Source organism: Neodiprion lecontei, chromosome 2 (genome assembly GCF_021901455.1).
Source record: "Neodiprion lecontei isolate iyNeoLeco1 chromosome 2, iyNeoLeco1.1, whole genome shotgun sequence".
In the NCBI taxonomy this organism is placed as follows: domain Eukaryota; kingdom Metazoa; phylum Arthropoda; class Insecta; order Hymenoptera; family Diprionidae; genus Neodiprion; species Neodiprion lecontei.
The window spans coordinates 15,398,856-15,420,379 of record NC_060261.1 but is presented as its reverse complement, the minus strand read 5'-3'; the positions used below and the strand labels follow the sequence as shown (position 1 = coordinate 15,420,379).

The 21,524-nt window shown below is 38.2% G+C and overlaps 2 protein-coding genes across 4 annotated transcripts; one reads left to right on the top strand and one right to left on the bottom strand.

The window, feature by feature from the left end:
• Window positions 1-293: 293 nt before the first annotated feature.
• LOC107221368 (protein HGH1 homolog) lies at window positions 294-6,965 on the top strand. Of its 3 annotated transcripts, XM_046730255.1 has the most exons (7): window positions 485-823; window positions 3,944-4,137; window positions 4,254-4,488; window positions 4,904-5,137; window positions 5,281-5,565; window positions 5,648-5,809; window positions 6,493-6,965. In XM_046730255.1, exons 2-7 carry the CDS (start codon window positions 4,122-4,124, stop codon window positions 6,596-6,598), a joined length of 1,038 nt encoding a protein of 345 aa, XP_046586211.1. In that variant the 5' UTR covers window positions 485-823; window positions 3,944-4,121; the 3' UTR covers window positions 6,599-6,965. The 3 variants fall into 3 exon arrangements, with proteins under 3 accessions (XP_015515814.2, XP_046586210.1, XP_046586211.1); XM_015660328.2 differs by lacking the exons at window positions 485-823; window positions 3,944-4,137 and adding an exon at window positions 294-428; XM_046730254.1 differs by lacking the exons at window positions 485-823; window positions 3,944-4,137 and adding an exon at window positions 294-428 and having other exon boundaries at window positions 5,648-5,813; window positions 6,493-6,553.
• Window positions 6,585-21,524, bottom strand: LOC107221340. Its single transcript, XM_015660285.2, has 6 exons — window positions 21,036-21,524; window positions 18,544-18,974; window positions 14,249-16,133; window positions 11,493-11,888; window positions 9,147-9,529; window positions 6,585-8,513 (listed from the first exon to the last, which is right to left on the bottom strand). The coding sequence occupies exons 2-6, from the start codon at window positions 18,838-18,840 to the stop codon at window positions 8,166-8,168; spliced, it is 3,309 nt and encodes a 1,102-aa protein (XP_015515771.2). The 5' UTR covers window positions 18,841-18,974; window positions 21,036-21,524; the 3' UTR covers window positions 6,585-8,165.

Genomic DNA, 21,524 nt, shown 5'->3' with positions numbered 1-21,524 from the left:
ATTTTACGTTACTTTATGTCACGTTACGTTACACAAGGGCGTAGCCATGTCTGTTTGGTGGCTTGGTGCTTTGCGGCGCGTTGTCTACTACGTACAGTACAAAAGTAATCTCAGACGGAATCCACAAGCCGTACGCACAATTCAGAATCTGCCAATGAGACCTGAGATCATTTTGTGGAATTATAGAGAATAATGCGTGAATTCCATAATCCCCAAGCAAAATTTAACAATCAATGGTACATGTAATAATTCCATGTGATTCAACTTTCGGTATCATATAACGGCACCGTGGAGTCAAGTTGCGTTTAGATCTCGGTTAAAACATATTGTGAAAGTCGTGCTAATGGAAGCAATTGAAGAAATATCACAATTTTTAGACATTGGAACTCGGTTGGATTTAAAATCCATCGCTTTGCAGCACGTGCTGAGTAAGTTTATTACCCTATTGATTATTCATTGACCAATATCAATAAGTCTACATTAACCTAAAATATCATATCATATTGTGATGTTCTTGTCTTTGAGCTTGTAAGAAATTAATTAGGACATTTGTTAAATAACACCTCAGGGCCAAAAATCATAACATGACAATAATCGTCCAATGAAGGAGTTATCGAAGTGAAAACTTCTTTAGCGGCGCTTTTGTATGAACATATATCGTAAGAGATTCAGTCACGCCACATGGAAATTAAATTCAGTCGAGGTAGGCTTGAAGATGAAGAGATATCTTCAGTATCAACTGAGATACATGCAACAATTCTGCCTTCATCGACCAAGGTATTTCTGCAATGAGTCTTTGACTGAAGATTATTAAAGGCAGCAGGTAAATGTAAATGACTTATGTGATGTCAGCCTGCGATTTTTGAATTTTTCAAATGATTTTATACCAACTAATTGCTCCCCAACTTCTCTTAATTGCTCTCTAAATTTGATTATTTGCATTCACACGGTTCTCGAGAAAATCGCAAAAAATGCATCTTCGGCAGCCGTCAGGTGTTTCAAGGATTTTAAAAATCCGCAGAATTTCCAAAGAATTCATGTACCAAATAGTTGCTCTTCAATTGCTCCCTAACTTTTATTATTTGCTCCTACACAGTTTTCAACAAAATCCAATTAAAAGAAAAAAACTGTTCAAATTCAAAAAAGTGTTTCGAACAAACTGATGGTTATTCAAACGAAATGATATTTGCTTTCCATTGTACCTTAATTACTCCCAATCTTATGTTATTTTTGTTAATTGCGTCTGCGTGGTTTCGAATAAATCGAGAAAAAACGAAGAGGGGCTTTTCGCGAAGCGTTGTCGAATTCGATTTGATATATTCCCTAAATTAATATATATATATGTATAATCCCTTAATTTCTCCTGGGCATCTCGTAATTACTCCATAAGTCTTATAATTTGCTTCTTCATAGTTTTCGAGAAAATAGGTAAAAAACAAAGGGAGTAGTTTGGAGGTTATATCGACGAGCGGCAGATTTACACTGAAATCTCCTATATAGAAATATTCAATTCGGCTCAAATACATATTGTTTCCAATTTCTTCTCGATTTGTTATCAATTATATATCAATTTTGTCATTTCCTCCATCGTAATTTTTGAAAAAAACCGGGAAAAACATCACTGACTGATGGTGTGGCCGAGAGTCGAATAGTTTCAGATTCAAACTCGTGTCCGTATCGGAAAAATAATAGTTCGGCCCAACTGCCAAATGCTCGTCATCGCTCCTCGATTTTTATAAGTATTCTGTCAGTTTAGTCAATTGCTACTACCTAATTATGGAGAAAACTGGTAAAAACTAGAGCAACTGGTTTGTAGGTTACGTCGACGAGCAGCGGATTCGAAGTTGTATCCGGGAATGCGGTTTGATACTACAGAAATCGGTTCTACAGAGCAAATGTTATACAGAATATGTTCTACAGACTCATTTCTACAGAAATAATTTTTCACATCAGGAATAATCCCATGAATAATCCTGCATGAATTATTCTACAGAAGAATTGTTCAACAACATATTTTTCTACAAAATATTTTTCTACAGAACATTTTTCTACAGACAAATTATTTTACAGAATAGTATGTTTGACGCAACACACTTTCAGAGCAATCATCGAATCGTCAAAATCATATGACTCGACAATTTCGTACATTTTGATTTAATTTAATTTAATTTAAATTGTTTTTATTGAATTTATGTGTGTGTTGTGTCAAACGGGTATTATGTTGGATGTGTGAAACTAGAAAACTATTCTATAAAAAAATATTATGTAGAACAATATCTTGTAAACTGATTTTCCTGTCAAATAATTCATGCAGGATTATTTCTGATGTGAATCTCGAATTCTCTTCTGTAGGAAAATATTCTGTAGCAAAATATTTCTGTAGAAACGAGTCTGGATAACATATTCTGTAGAACATTTGCTCTGTAGAACTGATTTCTGTAGAATCGATCCTCTCCTATCCGGAACAGGAATAATCTCGATTTGGCCAAAGTGACAATTGATTATATTCGCTCCTTGATTGATCTTCACGCATCCACCAATATCATCCCAAGAACATATTGCTTCTAATTGCTCCTCGATTCCTTATTCAATCGTCAAAACTATGTGGGAGCAAATAATAAAATTAGTAGTACGGAAATAGCTATCAAGGAATAATTTGAAGCAAAAGTCACTTTTGCTGAATCGACATGTTTCTTGTTTCGGATACTATTTTGAATCCGCCGCTCGTCGACGTAACCTACAAACCAGTTGCTCTGGTTTTTAACAGTTTTCTCGATCACGAAGCAGAACCAAATGACCAAATGAACAGATCACGTATAAACAATCGAGGATCAGTTAGAAGCAATATGCACTAGGGTGGAATTATCATTTTTTCGTTAGAATCGAGAATTTTCCACGACTCGACCCTCGGCCACGCATGAGTCACTTTCGTTTTTCCCAGTTTTCTCGAGAATTACGGGGAAGTAAACCGTCAAATTGATAGATAATTGATAAGAAATCGAGGAGCAATTAGAAGCAATATGCACCTGGGTCGAATTGATAATTTCTTGCTGGGGATTCCAGTTTAATTGTAAGTCTCCCGTTCGTTCGTATAACTTCCACACTGGTCCCTTTATTCTTTCCCAGTTTTCTCGAAAATTATGATTGAGCAAATTACGAGACTTACGGAGCAATTACGAGCTGTCAAGGAGCAATCAGTATCAAATGTCATTTTATTTTAATAATCATCGGTTTGTCCCGAACACTTCTTTGAATTTGGCGCTATTACCGGGGCTGACGTGCCCGATGAGTTTTTTTTTTTTTTGATTCTCTTGAAAACCGTGTTATGTCTGTTATGGACTATTGAACTGGATTCTTTCCCTCTTAAAGTAAATATACCTGATGGGTTGTTGGTAGGATATTAATCAATAACACAGGCTTGCGATGGTTCCCTCCCCGTAAAACTGAGTAGTATTTTTATTAGGTATTAGGAACGGATCTGCGAAAAAAAACATTATAAAAATTCTATCGCGTAAATTTTCTTTGATGGCGAGTAGCGTGAGGCTACATGGAGATAGGACAGGATAGAGACTAGGTATAACGCGACGTTAGAAGTGTGGGAGAGTTAGCAAGTAGGAGCAATAAATAGGAACGACGTGTGGCGGTACACCGAATGTAAGAACCGTATAAGAGTGTATAATAAAAGTTAGGGCGTAATTCAGAGTAATTAAGGAGCAATTATTTGGCGCACTATTTTTTGAAAAATTCGATGGTCGCAGGCCAACTTCACACATATAGCTGAATGGGGCATTTTTAAGCTCCGTAAAGAAAGTTCTTATCGTAACATACTCGAATAACATAAGCCCCATAAGCAAGTTGATAAATGTAGGGCACTATGTAATTATCGCACCCGGTGTGACCTAGTAGTTGCTTTCAAAGGATACCCGTGACCGGCTGTTTTTAGCAATCCTCCGGCAACGTCAAGAGCATTGAAGATAGGGGGATAATAGCATTGCCCTAGATTTAGTGACTCGTTCATGGGACTTTGAAGCTCTTCACCCCATCCCCTATCTAGTTTCAAAAAGCCTCATTTATCTGGCTGCCAGAGATGTGACTATTAGCAATCTTCGGTCAACGAAAGAATGCATATTTTGATGGGTAAAGCCGAGACCAGTTACATGCTCTTCATTATTCTTTCATATATGACGGGCACAAAATATGAATTGACTAATTACATTGAATATAGTTTTATTGTTCACGAATTATTGTTTTAGGTGTAACAGGCAGCAATGATGGAATTGAGCTGTTATTGAGCTTACCTGAAATAGTAAGGCAACTTGTTCTGCTGGTACAGGATAATTCAACATCAGTCTGCAAAGATGCCGCTCTTTCATTGATTAACATATCAGCTTATGATGGTGGAGCGAATGCATTACTGGTTATATCAGAGACATCGAAGATGAGACCAGATGAAAAACCAAATGATAATCTAGTACATACTTGCCTTAGGTAGTAGATACACTTCCTAATGATAATCAACATATAATTGTAAAAATATGAAATTGCCCTCATCAGTTCTCAGTTAACTAAACATAGATTATAACAAATTTATTTGTTGATAACAAAAGGCAAAAAGAAAGAAGAACCTGGATAAGCATTGTAATTGTTTCACCAAGAAAAAAATTCAGTTAGAAAAAATAAACAATTTCATGCAGTGATTTTCTCAGTTCATGATGAACTATTTATTTTCAAATTCTTTCCAATGAAATTGAAGTTATCAAATTAACGTTTTTCTACTTCCTTTTTAGTAATCTGATAACAATCGAACACGTTTGGTTTCTTTTGGATTAGGTATAATAGAAAAATGATCATGGATAGGATTTGAAATTTTTTTCCGACTTATAGTTCTATTTGTTATTTGCAGATGCATTTTGGATAAGCAGAACGACTTGGCTGACCCATGTTGCATGATTTTGTCTAATTTAACGCGAGCGCATTCTCTGACAGAAAGAATTTTAGCGGTAGTTAATAATAGCGGTTATGCATGGAGCGCAATAATTGCCGCCTTTACGGCTCAGAAATATAACGAAAAGGGAGCCACCCTCCATTACTTAGGCCCTGTTTTCAGCAATCTTAGCCAATCTATTACCATGCGAAGGTATGTTCTCTGTACAAAGTAACGTTAGTAAAATGCCAATTATTTCTAAAATTGCACAAAGTTACAAAACTACTGTCAAATCTTCTGTCTATACAAAGAAAAGTTGTTAATATAGATCAGCTTACATTTTTCTATTCTTTTAGATATTTATTGGACAAAGAACATTGCGTCATTCAAAGACTTCTTCCCTTCACAGAATATGTTGAAAGCACGGTAAGACGTGGCGGAATTGTGGGCACATTGAAAAACTGTTGTTTTGATACGGAATACCATGCATGGTTATTAGGCCCTAAAGTGGACATTTTACCTCGACTTTTATTGCCCCTTGCTGGTCCGGAAGAGTTCAACGACGATGATAATGACAAACTTCCGATAGAACTACAGTATTTGCCTGAAAACAAAACTAGAGATTCCGATCCTGACATCAGGTAAACCGGAGAAAGATACACTAGAGAAAAAATACAGTTTTAGGATTCTGTGATAACATATTTCGTTGTATATTATCTTCAGAACAATGCTGTTGGAGGCTTTGGCTCAACTATGCGCAACAAGGGAAGGCCGTGAAATACTGAGGGATAAGAATGTATACGTTATCCTGAGAGAATTTCACAAGTGGGAAAAAGACAGAGCAGTTCTATTGGCGTGCGAAAACGTTGTGGATATATTGCTCAAGTTAGTTCTGATTTTTAGACAGTTTCTAATTGTTTCTGAAAAGTGAAAAATTTTAGTAATTTCTCGAAATTTTGAAGACCTTTCTCAATTTATATGCAGAAAATTAATGTCGGCAGATTTGTGGAAAAAATTTGCTACGTTTGAAAACTCTCTGAAAAGATTCCGCAATTATAGTTTTAATGACTATATTATTTTATGAATGTCCAGATTTTCTCAGCTGCATTTGAGATGGTTTAATTTCAACTGCTTCTCAAAAGTTTTTAATTACTCTCACAAAGCCATCCCAATTTCTCCTAACGCGTTACGGTCGGAAAATACGAAGAACCACTAGAACTCGGAATTTTTCAGATCTGTGATACAAAACGGAGTTCTGTCAAAATATGAGTTCTTTCTAGAAGTTGATTCGACTTTCACCCCTAACTCGATTCTGTCAGAAGCAGCCAGATGAAATAAAGTTTTTCATATTTTTGACAAAAAAACATACAGTTTCGAACAGAATCCGAGTTGTTATTGGAACAATTCAAAGTTTTGCTGAAAAAAAAAACAGTATTTTTCTCAGAACTGTCCGAAAAAATAGTATATTTCTGTGAAATATCTTCAAAAGACTATAAGAAGTTTTTGAAATTTTTTTACTAGTATCATAATGAAACAATAAAACAGAAGAGTTAATAAATATTTTTCAGAAAAGAGGAAGAGATCGGCTTGGACAATTTGAGGGAAGTAACCATACCTGAGGAGTACAAGGAAAAATTCAAAAAAATGGACGAAGAATATATAAACGATTCATAGGAGAAATTTTACTCTTCCGTGGTAATCGTTGAGTTAAAACATGAATCGTGACACTTTGTTGTAATACGTAAATACGAAAACCTTATCACTAAAATTATTCTACAAATGAATAGTTAATTTTAGTGACCTGGGTTTACTCTAAAATATTGCACTTCCCCTTAAATCAGTGAACTGGGTTTACTCTAAAACATTGCACTTTCCCTTAAATCTTTTATAACATAATAAATCATTTAGTTCAGTTTAAAAAAAAGTAAAAATTCCATCAAAAATTGAAAAAACTTTTAAATATATAATGTAATCAATGACACTGTTATCCTGACACATTTAAGTTTTTTTTTTTAAACCAAAATAAACCGTGACAAAGAAATACTAGTAGTACGATTTTATTATCCTATACTCACTTATATTTCTCACTTAAAGCAGGTCAATCAGGACAGATAATTTCATACTGTCGTCCTATTAAATTATTCAAGAGCGACATTTTGTGACGTTCTTAAGAATGCGAATACCCTGTAGGTCGATAATTTGTCCTGTATCCGTAGCGTGATCTGTCTAGAAAGTGAGACTTTCCGTGACAATTAGAGGTCATTCGATAAAGTATTATAGCTGCATATTTATGCCATCTAAGGATTCATGATATCTATCTTATCACATATAGGTACAATGTATACGCGTAAGAAATTCGACTATGGTCAAACTTGTCTGATTGCAAGAATACAAGATTTTCAGATGAATACTTTTTCAGATGGAGACTCCTGTAGTCCGGGTAAAATTTATCTTGCGGACCAATGTCTCAACTGATATACAATACGTTGGTAATTGGCAGTTGGATGGCAGGTTAAAACATATAATCCGTCTGAAAACACCGCCAACCATTACGAAGGCGATCGTTTACAAGCGCGTTCTCCACGTCTTCGGCGTTCCCGTACAATTTGCGAATCGAGTGGTCAATGTAATTAGACAAGTTTGACTAGATATAATTATCAGCACTCGATCGACTCAAAAATGTGGTACATTTCTGAGAACTACATCGTCCCACAGATTTTAGTTATCAATACGTTACATTATTGACCCGTGGGATCCTTGACAATATGGGCGTGATTAGGACAATATGGTGTCACATTGGGCTATCAGCTGATTGTTTTCGATGAATTTAACAAACGTACGAAGGAACAGAAAACATCGTGCAAGTCGTTGGCCTTCCATTTTCTGACCGTGAATCAATACAGAGTAAAATGGATGCAAAGAAATAGATTTTATAATTAAATATGGTGGAATGATAGTTAGTGTGGTATATTTACTGCCAGCGACTGAAGTTTGCTAACAACCAGAATAAACGTTTTTTCGGTATCTCCTATTACCCATAAATTCTCGACAAGATTTCCTCGCAAATATTAACGTAAACTGCTTCTAAAAGCGAGAAACTTCCATTTTTTTTTTTTTGTCGGAAACCTGATCTTGTGCTGGTAACTGGTCAAATTCTCCATCTATACAAACTGGCATACTGCACAAATTTTCGTAGTATTATGTACAGAAAAAATGGCAATTATAATACTACTTGCGTCAATCAAGGTAAATAGCCAAGTCCAGCTTCCATGCTCGCTGAACTTTTCAAGCTCGACGCGTTACTGGCTCTTCTCCCGACCTTAGCAGAGCTGCCAAATACCGCGGCAATTTCGGCACTTTTTTTTATCGACAGCGCTTCGTGGTGCGCTCTCGATCTGCCAGTCTCACTGGCAGCAGCTCGTTTTCCTCTTCCGGTACCTCCAACGTAGATTAAACGTCCTTGCGGATCTCTTGCACCGACTACCAATACCTTATCGCTGTTCGCAGATGTCGATCGAGGGTTTTTACCCGGACTGAAAAGGTCGTAGTCCAAAGCCAGATTATCCGAACTGTTTGCCCTCGGGCGAACCTAGAAAAGTAAAATCAAGTTCACAATTCAAAATCTCACGTAATCGTGGTGGATCAACATAGCACTGAAGCAACAACTACTAATCGTTTTAGGCACATTGTGCCAATACCAAGCGAAGAAAAGTTTATGCTAGCTTTAAAACTGCTATTTTATGACATTAACCCTAATTAGTCACACTTCGTTAGAATTGCATAACGGTAACAGGGGATGAAATTCGCCCCAGCCCCAAAAAAATGATATCCTGCTTTAAGAATGAGTTTTAAAAATCTAAAAACAATATCTACGTATTGTTTAAGGATCACGGAAAAAGCTCTCTTAGTTTTCCTAGCCAAAATTGATTCTTTAAATACTGTAAAACATCGGCAAAGTTGCGGTACTATGAAACTCTACGACGAGTTTGAAAAATGTTGCTGTTAATGCTGATATTCACCCCAAGTGATCAATCAGTGTCACACTGATCACTAAAAGATTAACTTAACTAACTAAACTAAAAACTAAAAGTGTAACTTACTAATTAACTAAAAACTAAAAGTGTTAAAAGACACTAGAAGACAAGGAATAAAAAGACTTGTACAATTTAATGCGACGCCATTCTTTGGCGCCAGATGGTGTCGTCCTGATTCGAACTCTCACCTTGTGGAACTCCAAGCTCCTGGATGAGGAGTAACTTTTGTTTGTTCTGACAGTTCTGACGACTTGCGGACTGCCAGCGCGACTCAGGGTGCTTTCCGACGGGACGATGCCGTGCTGTCTGAGTTGTTCGAGAATGGTCGGCTGTCGGACTGGCAGTTTTCGGGCGCAGTAGCACTTGTTGCTTTCGGAACAACTGTCCGTGTCGCACGAACACATCACCGTTGCGACGGGAATTTCCGGCGCCGATACGCGCCGCGACAAAGAGCAGTAGCATTTGTCCGCAGAGACGCACGTGCACGATTCTGAATCGTAGCTACATTCACTGCAGCTGACGTATCCGCTGCTACTTCGGTTTGCTGCTACTACTCTGCCGAAACGTCTGCCTGTGAGCATTCAAGAAAGCTATGAAATAAAAAATCACGATTATCATAATGGCGCTGGGAATAAAATTTAAACCTGAGTTCACCGCCAGGTTCACCGTTATCTATAAGACAGACACTGTATAAATTGTCAAACAATTATACTGTACAACACTGTCAATAGTCCCATGAAATCTTTGATTACGTTTGATTAAACCTGTTCTGATCGTAAAAGTTTGTCGAAACTAGAAAATTATTCAACAGCGTCAACGCTACACGTAGTAATATTTAAGAAAATAATTAGGTACATATTTCACATTTAGAAATCTCAGTTCTGCGTGTTCAAGGAGTTACCCTGCTCGATTCTGACGTTGACGTTCATATCTCCAAATATCCAAGTCCATTTATACGAAATCGTAACAATACATTCGTGAAATACATGCCTTTTCTTTATTTCTGCGTCAAATGAAAATATGTTGGAGTGTTTTTGGTCAGAATTGCGTATATAATGGGGCTGCTAAACCTTTTTTTGTGTTTGAGATATGTGGACACTGATATTTGGAGGTATATACGACAACGTAGAAATCGAGTAGGGCACCCCCGTAAGAATGAATGGCCCGAAAGCATATGACAAATGGAACATTAGGAAAAGAGATAAAATCGTGTAAAAGTCTCCACGAGTGCTTTTTGTGCTTACGAGAGTAAACTCGAAGGAAGCAATGCAATAGATATGATTCTGATTGAATTCAAATAACACAAGCTAAAATATCAGCAATCTAAAAAACGAGTTTATATAGTTACTCAGATAGAACGCACGTATAGATAAAGTCTAAATGACCGCCCATAATATGCACATTATTCGTAATTAATGCGTTTCACTTATATTGTACGTATTTTAGACGGTCATTTAGATTTTAGCTATACATCCGTTCTAACTAGGATAGAATTACGTTCAGAATCATTAAAATCTGCTGATTTTTATCCCACTGTAATACATATGAGTCATTTTGCATATTTGCCATCAAAGTAAGCTTAGGTTATAGGAACCGGATGAAAAGTACCAGAGCTCAATCGTATTCAGCTTTCTAATTATAAAACCTTCCTTCAAATTATTGGTACCTTAGCTTGTGTTATTCGACTTTGCTCAGAATCATATTTCTATAATAGCTCTGCAGTAGTTCGATGTTCTTTCATTCTTGTTCACCGTATGGGCACAGATAACATTGCATAGTAATACTTTTAGAAATCAAATAAGGTAAAAAAAATGTGTCATTAAATATTGCACATTTATGTAACATCGTCATTCCCTTTCATGAGTAAGTTCTTGTAGAACAAAATTTTCAAGAATCTAATCAGTTTAAAATTGAAAACGTCATTTTGAAACTTCATTCATCAAAATTTTGTAAATTTGCCGAGTACTTCAAAAAGTGCGAATTGCATCAGTTCAAATCGTCATTATTTGAGTACAAAGACTTACTACAAATCTAATTATGATTATTTTATATACAAATTAGATATTAAATATTATGTATAATACATCAAACATCTCAATAAGCGATTAAAAGCATTGTTAGCTTTGATAATAATTATAATGTTTTCATTACAGCGTAGATGTGATCATTTTATTAGTCTGAGAACTAGAATATTGTTGAAAGTATAACTATTGAATATATTGAAAGTTTATAATAATATAGAAAGAAATAGTTCAAAATCGAAAAAAAGAGAGAAGACCAGAAAAATTGCAAAAATCATTAGCGGGAGAAAAGAGTCACTTTTCTCTCGCGGATGAGGGAAAAAGTATACGCGGAAATCATATACTACTTTTCTCCCGCTTATCAGGTCAAAAAAGTAAATATTATCGTTGAGTCGGTAATAAAGATTTCCTCTTCTATCTTTCATTAACTTTTGATTTCGACGGTACGGACCATTCATCCTCTTAAGATGGGAATGAAAGTGTGTTACACACATAAAACGGTTTTCAACTCACAAGTATCGCTGTCTTCGGAGGTTGTTTGTCCAATGGCGGCCTTCGGACGGCATCGAGAAGATCTTTTACGGTTTAGTTTACTGGTGAGGACTCGATTCCTGGTATTTCTGACGTCATAGGACGAACTGCTACCCAGACTGTCGTTCAATTTTCTCGCGGGAAAAATGACCGAGGTGAATTCCGTTGGACCGCCTTTCAGCCGGGAAACTGACCGCTTTATGGCCCGACCAAGCAGACAAGGGCGTCGCGACGCTCGACCTCGTTGCGGTCGACGACGCCTTCGCATTATACTCGCTGAACGCTCGTACAATTCGTCGCGTGTCAAGGTCGTAGCTAATTTTAGGAGGAACTCCTTATAGAGCGGCTTGAGATCGTTGAAGGACATTCCTTCGGGATCTGCAAAAAAATCATCGAACGAATCGTAAATTAACGAATCGTTAAAAGTCTACGCTGCGGACATGTATGCGAGTTAGTGGAATTGTGAAATTGTCGAAAAAGAAAACATCGACCAGATGTGAAATATTTAATGCTTTGTTATTTATGAATTTCGGAATAGCTGTAAATTCGTACGAAACTGGGACTGAGAAGATGTAAGCCTTGAGGGAAAGAATTTGCCACTAAATCGCTGGAGTACTAAAAATACGACGACAGGCGAATCAGGTCAGAAAATTCCTTACCTGCATGCCTTTCTCTGAGTGGATACCCTTGTTTTCTGATTAAGCTATGAGTCAAGTAAGAGATACCGAGATTCGTATCGTTTGGTTTGTAGTTTGAAAACATAAATATGCCGATTTTAAGGTAAAACATGGAATATTCTTGCTTCGGAGCAAGTGTCACATTACGTTTTGCATATCTTATTGGCGTTTATAGATTATTACTGCAAAATCTTCCGACACCGGGGTCACGTCTGCATTTTCGACGATCACACATGAACGCATGATATACCCATGTGACGTCATTCGTTCAGTCGTTATTGCAGGGGGCACGGTTAGTTTGAAGTATAGGTAATCGAAAACTAACGGTAAGTTTCTGAAAATAACCCGTTAATTACTCATACATCGAGGTTGGTTGGTCAATGTAATTTATATTTTACGATTCTGCGCTTATATTTACTGTTAATTTGCATCTCGATTAGACCAGCTAGTATAGACAGCTTTTATAGTTGAATTTTAGGTTGAACGTCTGGAAATCTGGCAACTACAGTACGTGTTTGAGACAAACTTATTATAACGCATTGCATGTAACGTAAACCATAACGTACCAAACTTACAAGTTTCATTTGACACATATTTCTTTTTTATATTGATGTAACTGGTTTCGATTGTATAATTAGAGACTTGGAGTGACTAAAAATATCGCTACGTATTTTTGCCTCACGGTTCGGAATATGGATTTGGGTTAACATCAACGGTATAATATTAATCAAACAAAGTATACTTTAATTTCCGTGAGAAGGAAATGTATAGAGAAAAGGCAGGGAAAGTGGACCTCCCCGACAATATATCAAAATTTTTCTAAATTAATAAACATTACAAATTTATTTATTTAGTTGCATCCGGAGAATTTTAACATCAAACTTTTACCACGACTTGTTCCTAGTCGTAGTACAATATAGTTAATTCGATGGTAACTGTCTCTTGATGCAAGTGAATAAATAAATTTCTAATGCGCGTTAATTTTGAAAAAATTATACACTCGTCTTCGTTTAACTTTTGATTTTTTGGTTAAAATCAGAAGATTCAACGATCAAAATCTCAACTTCTGACATTATTTCCTTAATATGCCCACTTTGCCCACCTCGCCTCTATCTGAGTTAGAATCACGTTAATTTTTGTCGTTCTCCTTATCAATCATCAAAATCACTATCGTTATTTACAATTTATAATGACTGTTTGAATCGGCAGAAAGTTAGAAAGTAATCTTCAAAAAGTCTAATGGGACAAACTCGCAAGTAAGAATTATCAGCGTGTAGTTTTTCTATCCCGCGTACTTTGATCAGCTAATTTTTTCGGAAGTATCTTGCTGCTTTAAATTTTATCACATCTGTTAAATATTGGGATTTTCGAATTGCACAGACTGTAGTATATCCGTCTTATTTAATTTTAAAACTGATATGTCATCGTACATATTACTCTGCATTGTTAAATGAATAAAAGTCCGGCGTTTTATCAAAAACAATCAACTGCTGACGCCATATTTATTATCCAGGCCCACGTTAAGGGAACACAGCAGTGTTCTCTACTCTATATGATTTTTTTATTTGCCTAAAATTGAAACTCGTAATAAAGCTTCATAAATCAAGTGATTTTCATCCGGTTTCAATCAATTCTGTTTCATTCGCGTCTGCAGATATTATTTAAAATGATGGCAAAAATTGATGTTTTTCCACAAGCCCCTTTCGCTAAAATTTGTTTCGCAACAATTAAAAAAAAAAATCTACATTCATCGGAGGAGCGTAGGAAACAAAGTTGCTGCAGAGATTACATTTAAAAGAATTTACTCCAAAAATTGTACAGTAAGGAACTCCTTAAGAGAATCCACTTTTTACCCTTATTTTAAATAATAGCTGGACACGTATGAAACATAATGGATTGAAACCGGTTGAAAACCATTTCTTTTCCGAAGCTTCATTATGATTTTGATTTTCAAGCAAATCAAAAAATTATAGAGCTTTACTGACGTCTCTCCTTACGGACCCCGACAGCAGAATCGAGGAAATGAATAACCAGACAGAGCATACGATGGTAAAAACTCACCAATTATAGCAGCTAGAATATCGTCGACACTGGTAAGGCCTTCCTGGTTCCGAAACTCGTCGAACAATTCGGTGAATCCTAGGGGAGTGCGGCCTTGAAATTTCTCAGGTTTTCTAGTGCTGCTAGAGTTCAGAAAGCTCCCTCTTCTGGGCAGTTCAACCCTAGTCAGCAAATCGCCACCGTCCAAGTCGAGATCACTCTGTGCTTTCTTGAGCCGATTTTCCTGTTGCGCGGCGGAGGAAAACACCAAATCATTTTCCACGCGACCGATTCTCGGAGGTTCACTGCCGGCTCTGCTGCTCCTTCGCGGTTTCGGCTGCGAATATTCCGCAACCTTGGAGGTGAGCGTATTTTTCGATGCTGGTTTCGTCAGCGAGACATTCGACGCTGAAGACTGTCTTTCAGTGACTTTAGCACCTTTAGCCTCTTGGCTATTACGCCCTTTGTACACTGCGGAGTTTCTCGGGTACCAAGACTTTCCTTTTTCGTTATACTCATCGTCTTCGTCCTGATTCAGAGTTGAAATCTTGTCGACATCCCTGAAGTGCTCCTCGTACACCTGCCTCTGATCTTTGCTGCGCTTGCTAGCCTCACTTTGATCGTAGATGTTGTACGAACCCGATATTTGATTGTAAATCCCGTTCGAGTTGCTCCTCTCGCTCGTCACACTGTTCGCTCGACTTTGATAACCCTGCTTCTTCGTCGGCTGAATATTCTCCTGATTCTGATTAAGTATGTTGACACGTTCCTCGCCGATGCTGGAAGTCGGCCGTCTTATTCCGCCATTCGAGCGATCATCCTTCTCGACTTGCAGCTTCCCGTCATCCAATTTCCCGGTGTTGCGAGGTCCAGGAATTTTCGTCTCAACTCCGACGTACGTTGAACCGGAATGCCCTCGGGTCCTAAAATTGTCCTTAATATCGTTTCGGTTACTGTCTATTCTTTGGAATATTTCATACTGGTTCTGATTCCGAGCTGAAATCACCGACTTCCCATACATCGAATTGTTCTTGTTGTTCTCCTGAAGAACCTTCTGACTGACCGAGTTATTATCGACCGTAAGCGACAGCGGCAATGCAACGCTCAGGGCGACGGATGACCGGCGACTCCTTCCTTCCAATATGTCCTCCGCCTTGACCTCGACGGTCTTCCCGCTTCTCTCGACCAAATTTTCGAGTCCACTGGAACTACCCTCGTCCTTGGACAGCGAGTTCTTCTTTACCCTCGGAGGGCGGACGGGATGCGGAGCCGTCGGTCTCGGAGGTGGAGGACCGAGCCGGCTTCTTCCGGTTGGCAGAGCGTCTCGCACGATGCTCGAGGAGAGCGATGCTGCTGAAGCCAAGCTGACACGGCCAACGCCGTTTGTCTGTCTGGGTCGCTGCCTGTTGGCGTCAAGATCGGCAAGCAGCGCGCGGTAAAGCGTAGCGGCTGCTGCCACGGCGTCTTCCTCGACTCGACAGACGAAGGCGTGACATTCGAGCAGCCGCACGGCGCCGGGACGTCTCATCACGACAGCGAAAATCGGCGGGCAGGACCGCGCACCTCTTTTCAAACTCTTCATCGTCCGGTAGAGATCGGCGTGCTTGTCGTCCCCGCAGGACGAAGGAGTCGCGTCGTCGCCGACCAGCGGCACGAAGGCGAATTGAAGCTCGCCAGATCCCAGCCTCTTTGATCTCAGACCCAACGCGCTCCAGACCGCGATTCTCCGGAAGGGGTTCGTCTTCTCCACCGACTCGCTCGTTCGAAATGTCAGGCCTCGTCGTGAGACCTCCAGCTCAGCTGGCAGCGAATTTTCCAACCTACCCAGGAGGTCTCGGAGGGGCTCCTGAAGACCGCGGACACTCGCCACTCTACCTCCAACTGGCGCAGCTCCCAAGTATCTCACCTATATTGGAGTATTTAGTGATTAGCAGGCTTATTCACCAAGTGAATACTTGCGACAATTAGTGCCGCTAGATTTGTTTTTTCCTTACGCACGAGAGAGATTTTTCTAATTTACCAAATGCGAAATGTTTTGTTAATTCAGGTAAACTTGCTTAATTTTTAGGATTTTAAGGTTATTAGGTTATAAGGGTCTGTTCCTTATAGGGTCACTTTGTTTTCCGTTCGTCTGTCCGTCTGTCAAGACCCTCTTTCTCAGGATTAGGTGGAAGTATCAAGTTGAAATTAAAGTCATATATTAAAGTCTACGGTCGCTTGGAGGTGTGAAAATGTCAAGCTTCTAAGTCAACGCAATCAAAAGAAATGGCTATTTGCGTCACATATTTTCATACTCGCAAACTCACTCATCAAAACCTCTGGGGTACTTCCCGTTGATCTACAATCATGAAATTTGGAGAGAAGCAAGGTCTAACAGTATAAGTAAAGGAAAATGTCCGAAAATAGTTAATTTGTAGTTATATCACGTAAAAGCAAAAGAATTAAGTTTGTACGGAATCTTCAGGGCGAAAGTTCTACTCGCACTTGTTCTGTTTTTTTCTTCACTTTCTTTCATTTGACGATAAAAATTATTATTTTGACCACTTTTTTGATGGATCAAATAACATGCCTTTGATTCGAAAAAAGATTCCCTTCTCCATATTTGATCGCCGTATTTCGTAAATTCAGTAACTTCTTTCTCCGTGTGCAGTTTGCAATCAAAACACTTTTAGTGAAATCATCGTAGGTTGTAAGGATTGTAACGTTTTTCTGACAACGATTCAATGACGTGATCTCTCTAAACACACTAGTAATTGCGTTATCGCCATTAAAATTCCCAACTCTATTTTTTTTTTTTTTCTTACGTGACCGAGAGATATTGGATTCGTGAATTGAAAATGGTGGATCTAATATGGTGGATAAACAAAAACGACAAGAAGAAAAATTTTGAACAAATTAGCATTCGGATTTTCATGTTGCATTATCAGAAAATGCTGTTTTTCGTTACGAATTTCGATCATTTATTTACATGCGCTCTTTTTACAATAAATAAATGAAAAAGTTAAAAAAATTTTGTAGACTTAGAAATATTTCGGGGACCACGTGGACCCAGAAAACTTGGCAGTTGTTACGAAAAAAGTAGTTTAATAAATAAAAAGTTGCAAAAAAAAAAAGGTGGGACGCTGAGTGTCACATACTGAATTAAAGGATTAATATGTTAGTAAACGGTACATTTTGCGGCAGAAAATGGCGTCAGTTGATATTTCGAATCGCGATTATTTTAAGCGAAATTCAAATCGTAAGATTTGAATGTATTCGTTTCGCCCACTCTGTTACAGGACCGCGATTATTTCTAGATTCAGGTTTCATAAGATATACGATATAATACAGCATGTTGTGCTCTTCATTGAATGAATAAACCGATTTGCGGAAGAGAGTTTAAATTTTCACCTCTTCACGTCGAATAAATGGATATACTCGTATATATATATATAATATTTCCTATTATACAAATCCGATGCTTTCGACTTTCTGCTTTATTTAAACGTTTACCTATCACATATGGCATAAGGATACACACTTCAACTGTTTAAAAATCTTGTTGGCAATGCACGCGACGCGGATTTAAAGTAAAATGAAAGTGGTGCTTAAAAATTCCAACAAGCATAAACCAATGCGCTGTAAAGAAAGTCGTGCTTTGATTACACGCGCATCGCTGTGTATACTGTAAGCAAATACGCCATTAACGGTACGGTTTCTTTTTTGTTTAAATATTTCGTTTTTGAATTATCCATTTATTTATGTATATATCATATCGAAATCGACAAGTAAATGTTACTTCATGCATATTTAAGTATTCTGAATTAAAGTAGGTATCCACTTAACGGATTCGACGGGAAGCAAAAAGAATTAGGAAATCAAATTCAAAAGAATGACATTTTATTTTTTTAAAGATTGATTTCGGCACCGTCTCATTTTTTCTTGTCTGATATTCACATCGAAAAGTTCGGATAGATCTTAGTCTCATCATGTCCTTTGCAGTTCCATCGCATTTATCTGTACGGTCAAACCAATTGCGGTGCGGTTTCACTTATGTTAATTAAATTCAACTATTTCACCGTACAGGAAAAGTCATTAGGGAACAACGAGTTGAATCGGTGGTTTAGATTATATGAATTTTTATGCGCTTGGCAGAGCGTGGACGACACGCGATTCCCGACAAAAAAGCAGACGAGAAAGAAGAAAATAAACAAGACAAACGAATAAGAAATAGCGCTCGAGGAAGAGAGAAAATCTTCTGAATTTCATACACTAGAATTGTCTAAAATGTTTAAAGCGAAGAAACTGGAAAAGAGAACAAACGGCTCCGCACTCACTGGCAATATGGCGGCGGCGCATTCCCCTGGGATTCCAGTCTCAGCTTCGACTGATGCGAACATGGCTTCGATCCGAGCTTGGACAGCGCTGTTGACTCGTTTCTGCTCTTCGGCACCGATTTCGTCCAAATTGTCGAACGTCATCGCGGGCAGATTCACCTCCGCGTACCAGCCTCCCAACATGGAGCTGCAGACTGAACGCGTGTCTTCGAAGAGGGCGTCGATCCGCGCCTTGCTGGTCAGCGAAGACTCTGAAGGTGCCCCCGCCAGCCGGAAACCGTCTTCGACGACTGACATCTCGCGAAATATGGGGAAACCGTATTTTGCGATATTCAATTTATCACCTGAGTCGCCGGATCAAATCTCCTCAACTTCTAGTCGTAAGATGTTCAAAAGCCCCGTCATCACGGTCCGCGATGTGTCAGGTCACACTGAAACGAAGAAAAGACATTTTCTAAGGTCAAATATGCGGGGTTAGAGAAAATTCTGTTCATTTTTCCTCTCTGTGGTGATTGGACTCTACGGTAAAACCATTCCTGCAAGAGAGCGCAGCCATCTGGTTGCCGTTTCACGAACTACAACCATTTGATCACGAAAAATAAAACTCGTGCTTCTTAAGTTGTGGTATTTGAATAGCGACAATTTTCAGGGGAGGTGGTCACCCTTTCGGTCTTAATTTTTAAGTCAACTTTGAATAGTTGTTACTAATCCGAAATGGTTCGCAAGTAACCAGAAATTTTACATCTGAAAATTAATAGTTTTATCTTCATTTAAAGACGTAAAGAGAAAATGCGGTCCATAAATGATTAACTTTGCACTCATTTTACTCGAAATGTTTTTCCACGTTAACGTCGGAACCATTTGTAACATTATGATGCAGTTTCGTACACATTCTATTTTTTTACGTAATTTTCGTAAGAAGCAGATTATTCAGGTCCGAACTAGACTCTGTGAGTTATAAATTACAGACATTCTAAAATTTTCTAAATTTGCTCAGAACATACTGAATTTATCGAATTTTAGCCATGTGTTATTTATAGCTAACAGAGTATAGTTCGAACACATGTCGTTCTGATTTCTGCACGTACTATGTATTAGAATAGGTAGAATGAGTACAAAATTTCATAGAAATTGCGTGAACGGCTGTAAAGTTATCGTATGAAAAGTGTCGAAAGAAAGTCGTTTTGAGTAGATATAATGAGTGTAGTTGAACAACTATTGCTTATTTTTCAAATTCCAAGGTTTCAAATATACATAAAACTATTTGCGCCCCCTCCCCCCTCCCTTTCCCCGCCGCCTTCCAATCTCACACCCTTTAGTACAACAAGGAGTACTAATTCCGTAATGCAACAAACACTTTTTGGATCAATTTCGGCTACATTCATAAGCCTACATACATGTGCAAGATAAGATTTGTAACGAATGGATTTTAGCAGAATAAATTGTAATAATATTAGTGTCTAATTCCACTAATTCTTGCGCTATGTGTATAATTTTCTGCTTTGCCATTTGCATTAATTATCTAGTAAGTTAATAGTTTTTTATAGACTTGTTTTACGATTGAAACGGATGGAAATATTTTAATCTTCGTACCTACTTAATATTAGCGAATCGAATGCACGGGTCACTGACACAGAAATTAACTCACAAGTCAAATGGCGAGACCCCGTTCATTATATGGTTTCTCGGATCACAGAATGTACCCTATTCATTTAAGAGACCTCATCACTTTGTTGCAACTTTCTATAGCACATTTTCTTTATCCATTCGTCTCTTGGCTGTCGATGTTGAAATATTTTATCTAATTGTCAGTACGTGACACAGCGATTGAGCAATGATACTAAAGTTTCACGTTCATGAGATGGGTACAAAGTACCGTCAGGGAAATACACTGGACGTGATTAATTGCTTTTACTGTTTCACTGACATTGACGTTAAGCATTCGTCAAAACGCCACTCTCCGTTATTCAGAATAACATTAATTTGTTAACATCAAGTCAACACAGCTTAGACATAGAAGTAAAAATAAAAGGAATCGAATAATGAAAAAGTATGATCCAACTGACACGGGTAAGGCTGCACACGTGTGTATGATCTACAGTTTCACCAAAGGGCATTGACATTTATCGCATATGTATATACCCATAAAACTTAATAGCGCAGTAATAAGCAATTTAATTTCGCGTCAATGTACACGAAATTCATTATACCGTTTGCACACCGCAGTGCAGACAATTCTCTGCAAACTCGACACGCAAAATTGCGATTATGTATTGAATTTTTTATCGACTTGAATCAAACTAATCGTCAGGGATATTTAATCACAGAATGAAATCAGATAAAAATTACTAGGCTGGTTTGATTCCAACGAAGCTAATTGTAATCGGAGAACAATTGGAGCACAGTCCAATTCCACGTTCAAATAGTATGATCATGAAAAATGCAGATAAAAAGAGAGATGAAATTCACCACAACTTGCTTGCGATACTTACAACAAATAGTGTAATTCCATATTTTGATTATCTTCATTATTGAAAACTGGTTAAATCCCGTCACTAAATTGTACAATATCAACGCACTGCATGGCTCACAACGTTATGGCATAAACGACTCTGGTCACGTCTAATTGAAATTTGGAACTTTTGCTGGAGCACCCCGGTTTGAGAGAATGATAATAAAATGAAAAAAAGAATCCGGAGAACCTGCGAGTTGAAAAAAAGTTCTTCAGACGGATCAGGACTGGAGGCTGTGTGGCGACGCGTGGTCCATCACTGCCGGGAAGGACGCGCGAGGATCGAAAGACTCGAGAGGGATCGACAGAACCGGAGGAAATACTCTTCTGACTCTTCCGAGGTTGGCGCAACGGTAGCGAACAGTCGAGTAACGGTACCAAGACACGAAGACGGCACTGGCGGCCATTTTTCTTTGTGCCGTTCGCCTGCTGGCGCTCCGTTCACGGGCGAAGCTGTGCGGTCGATTCA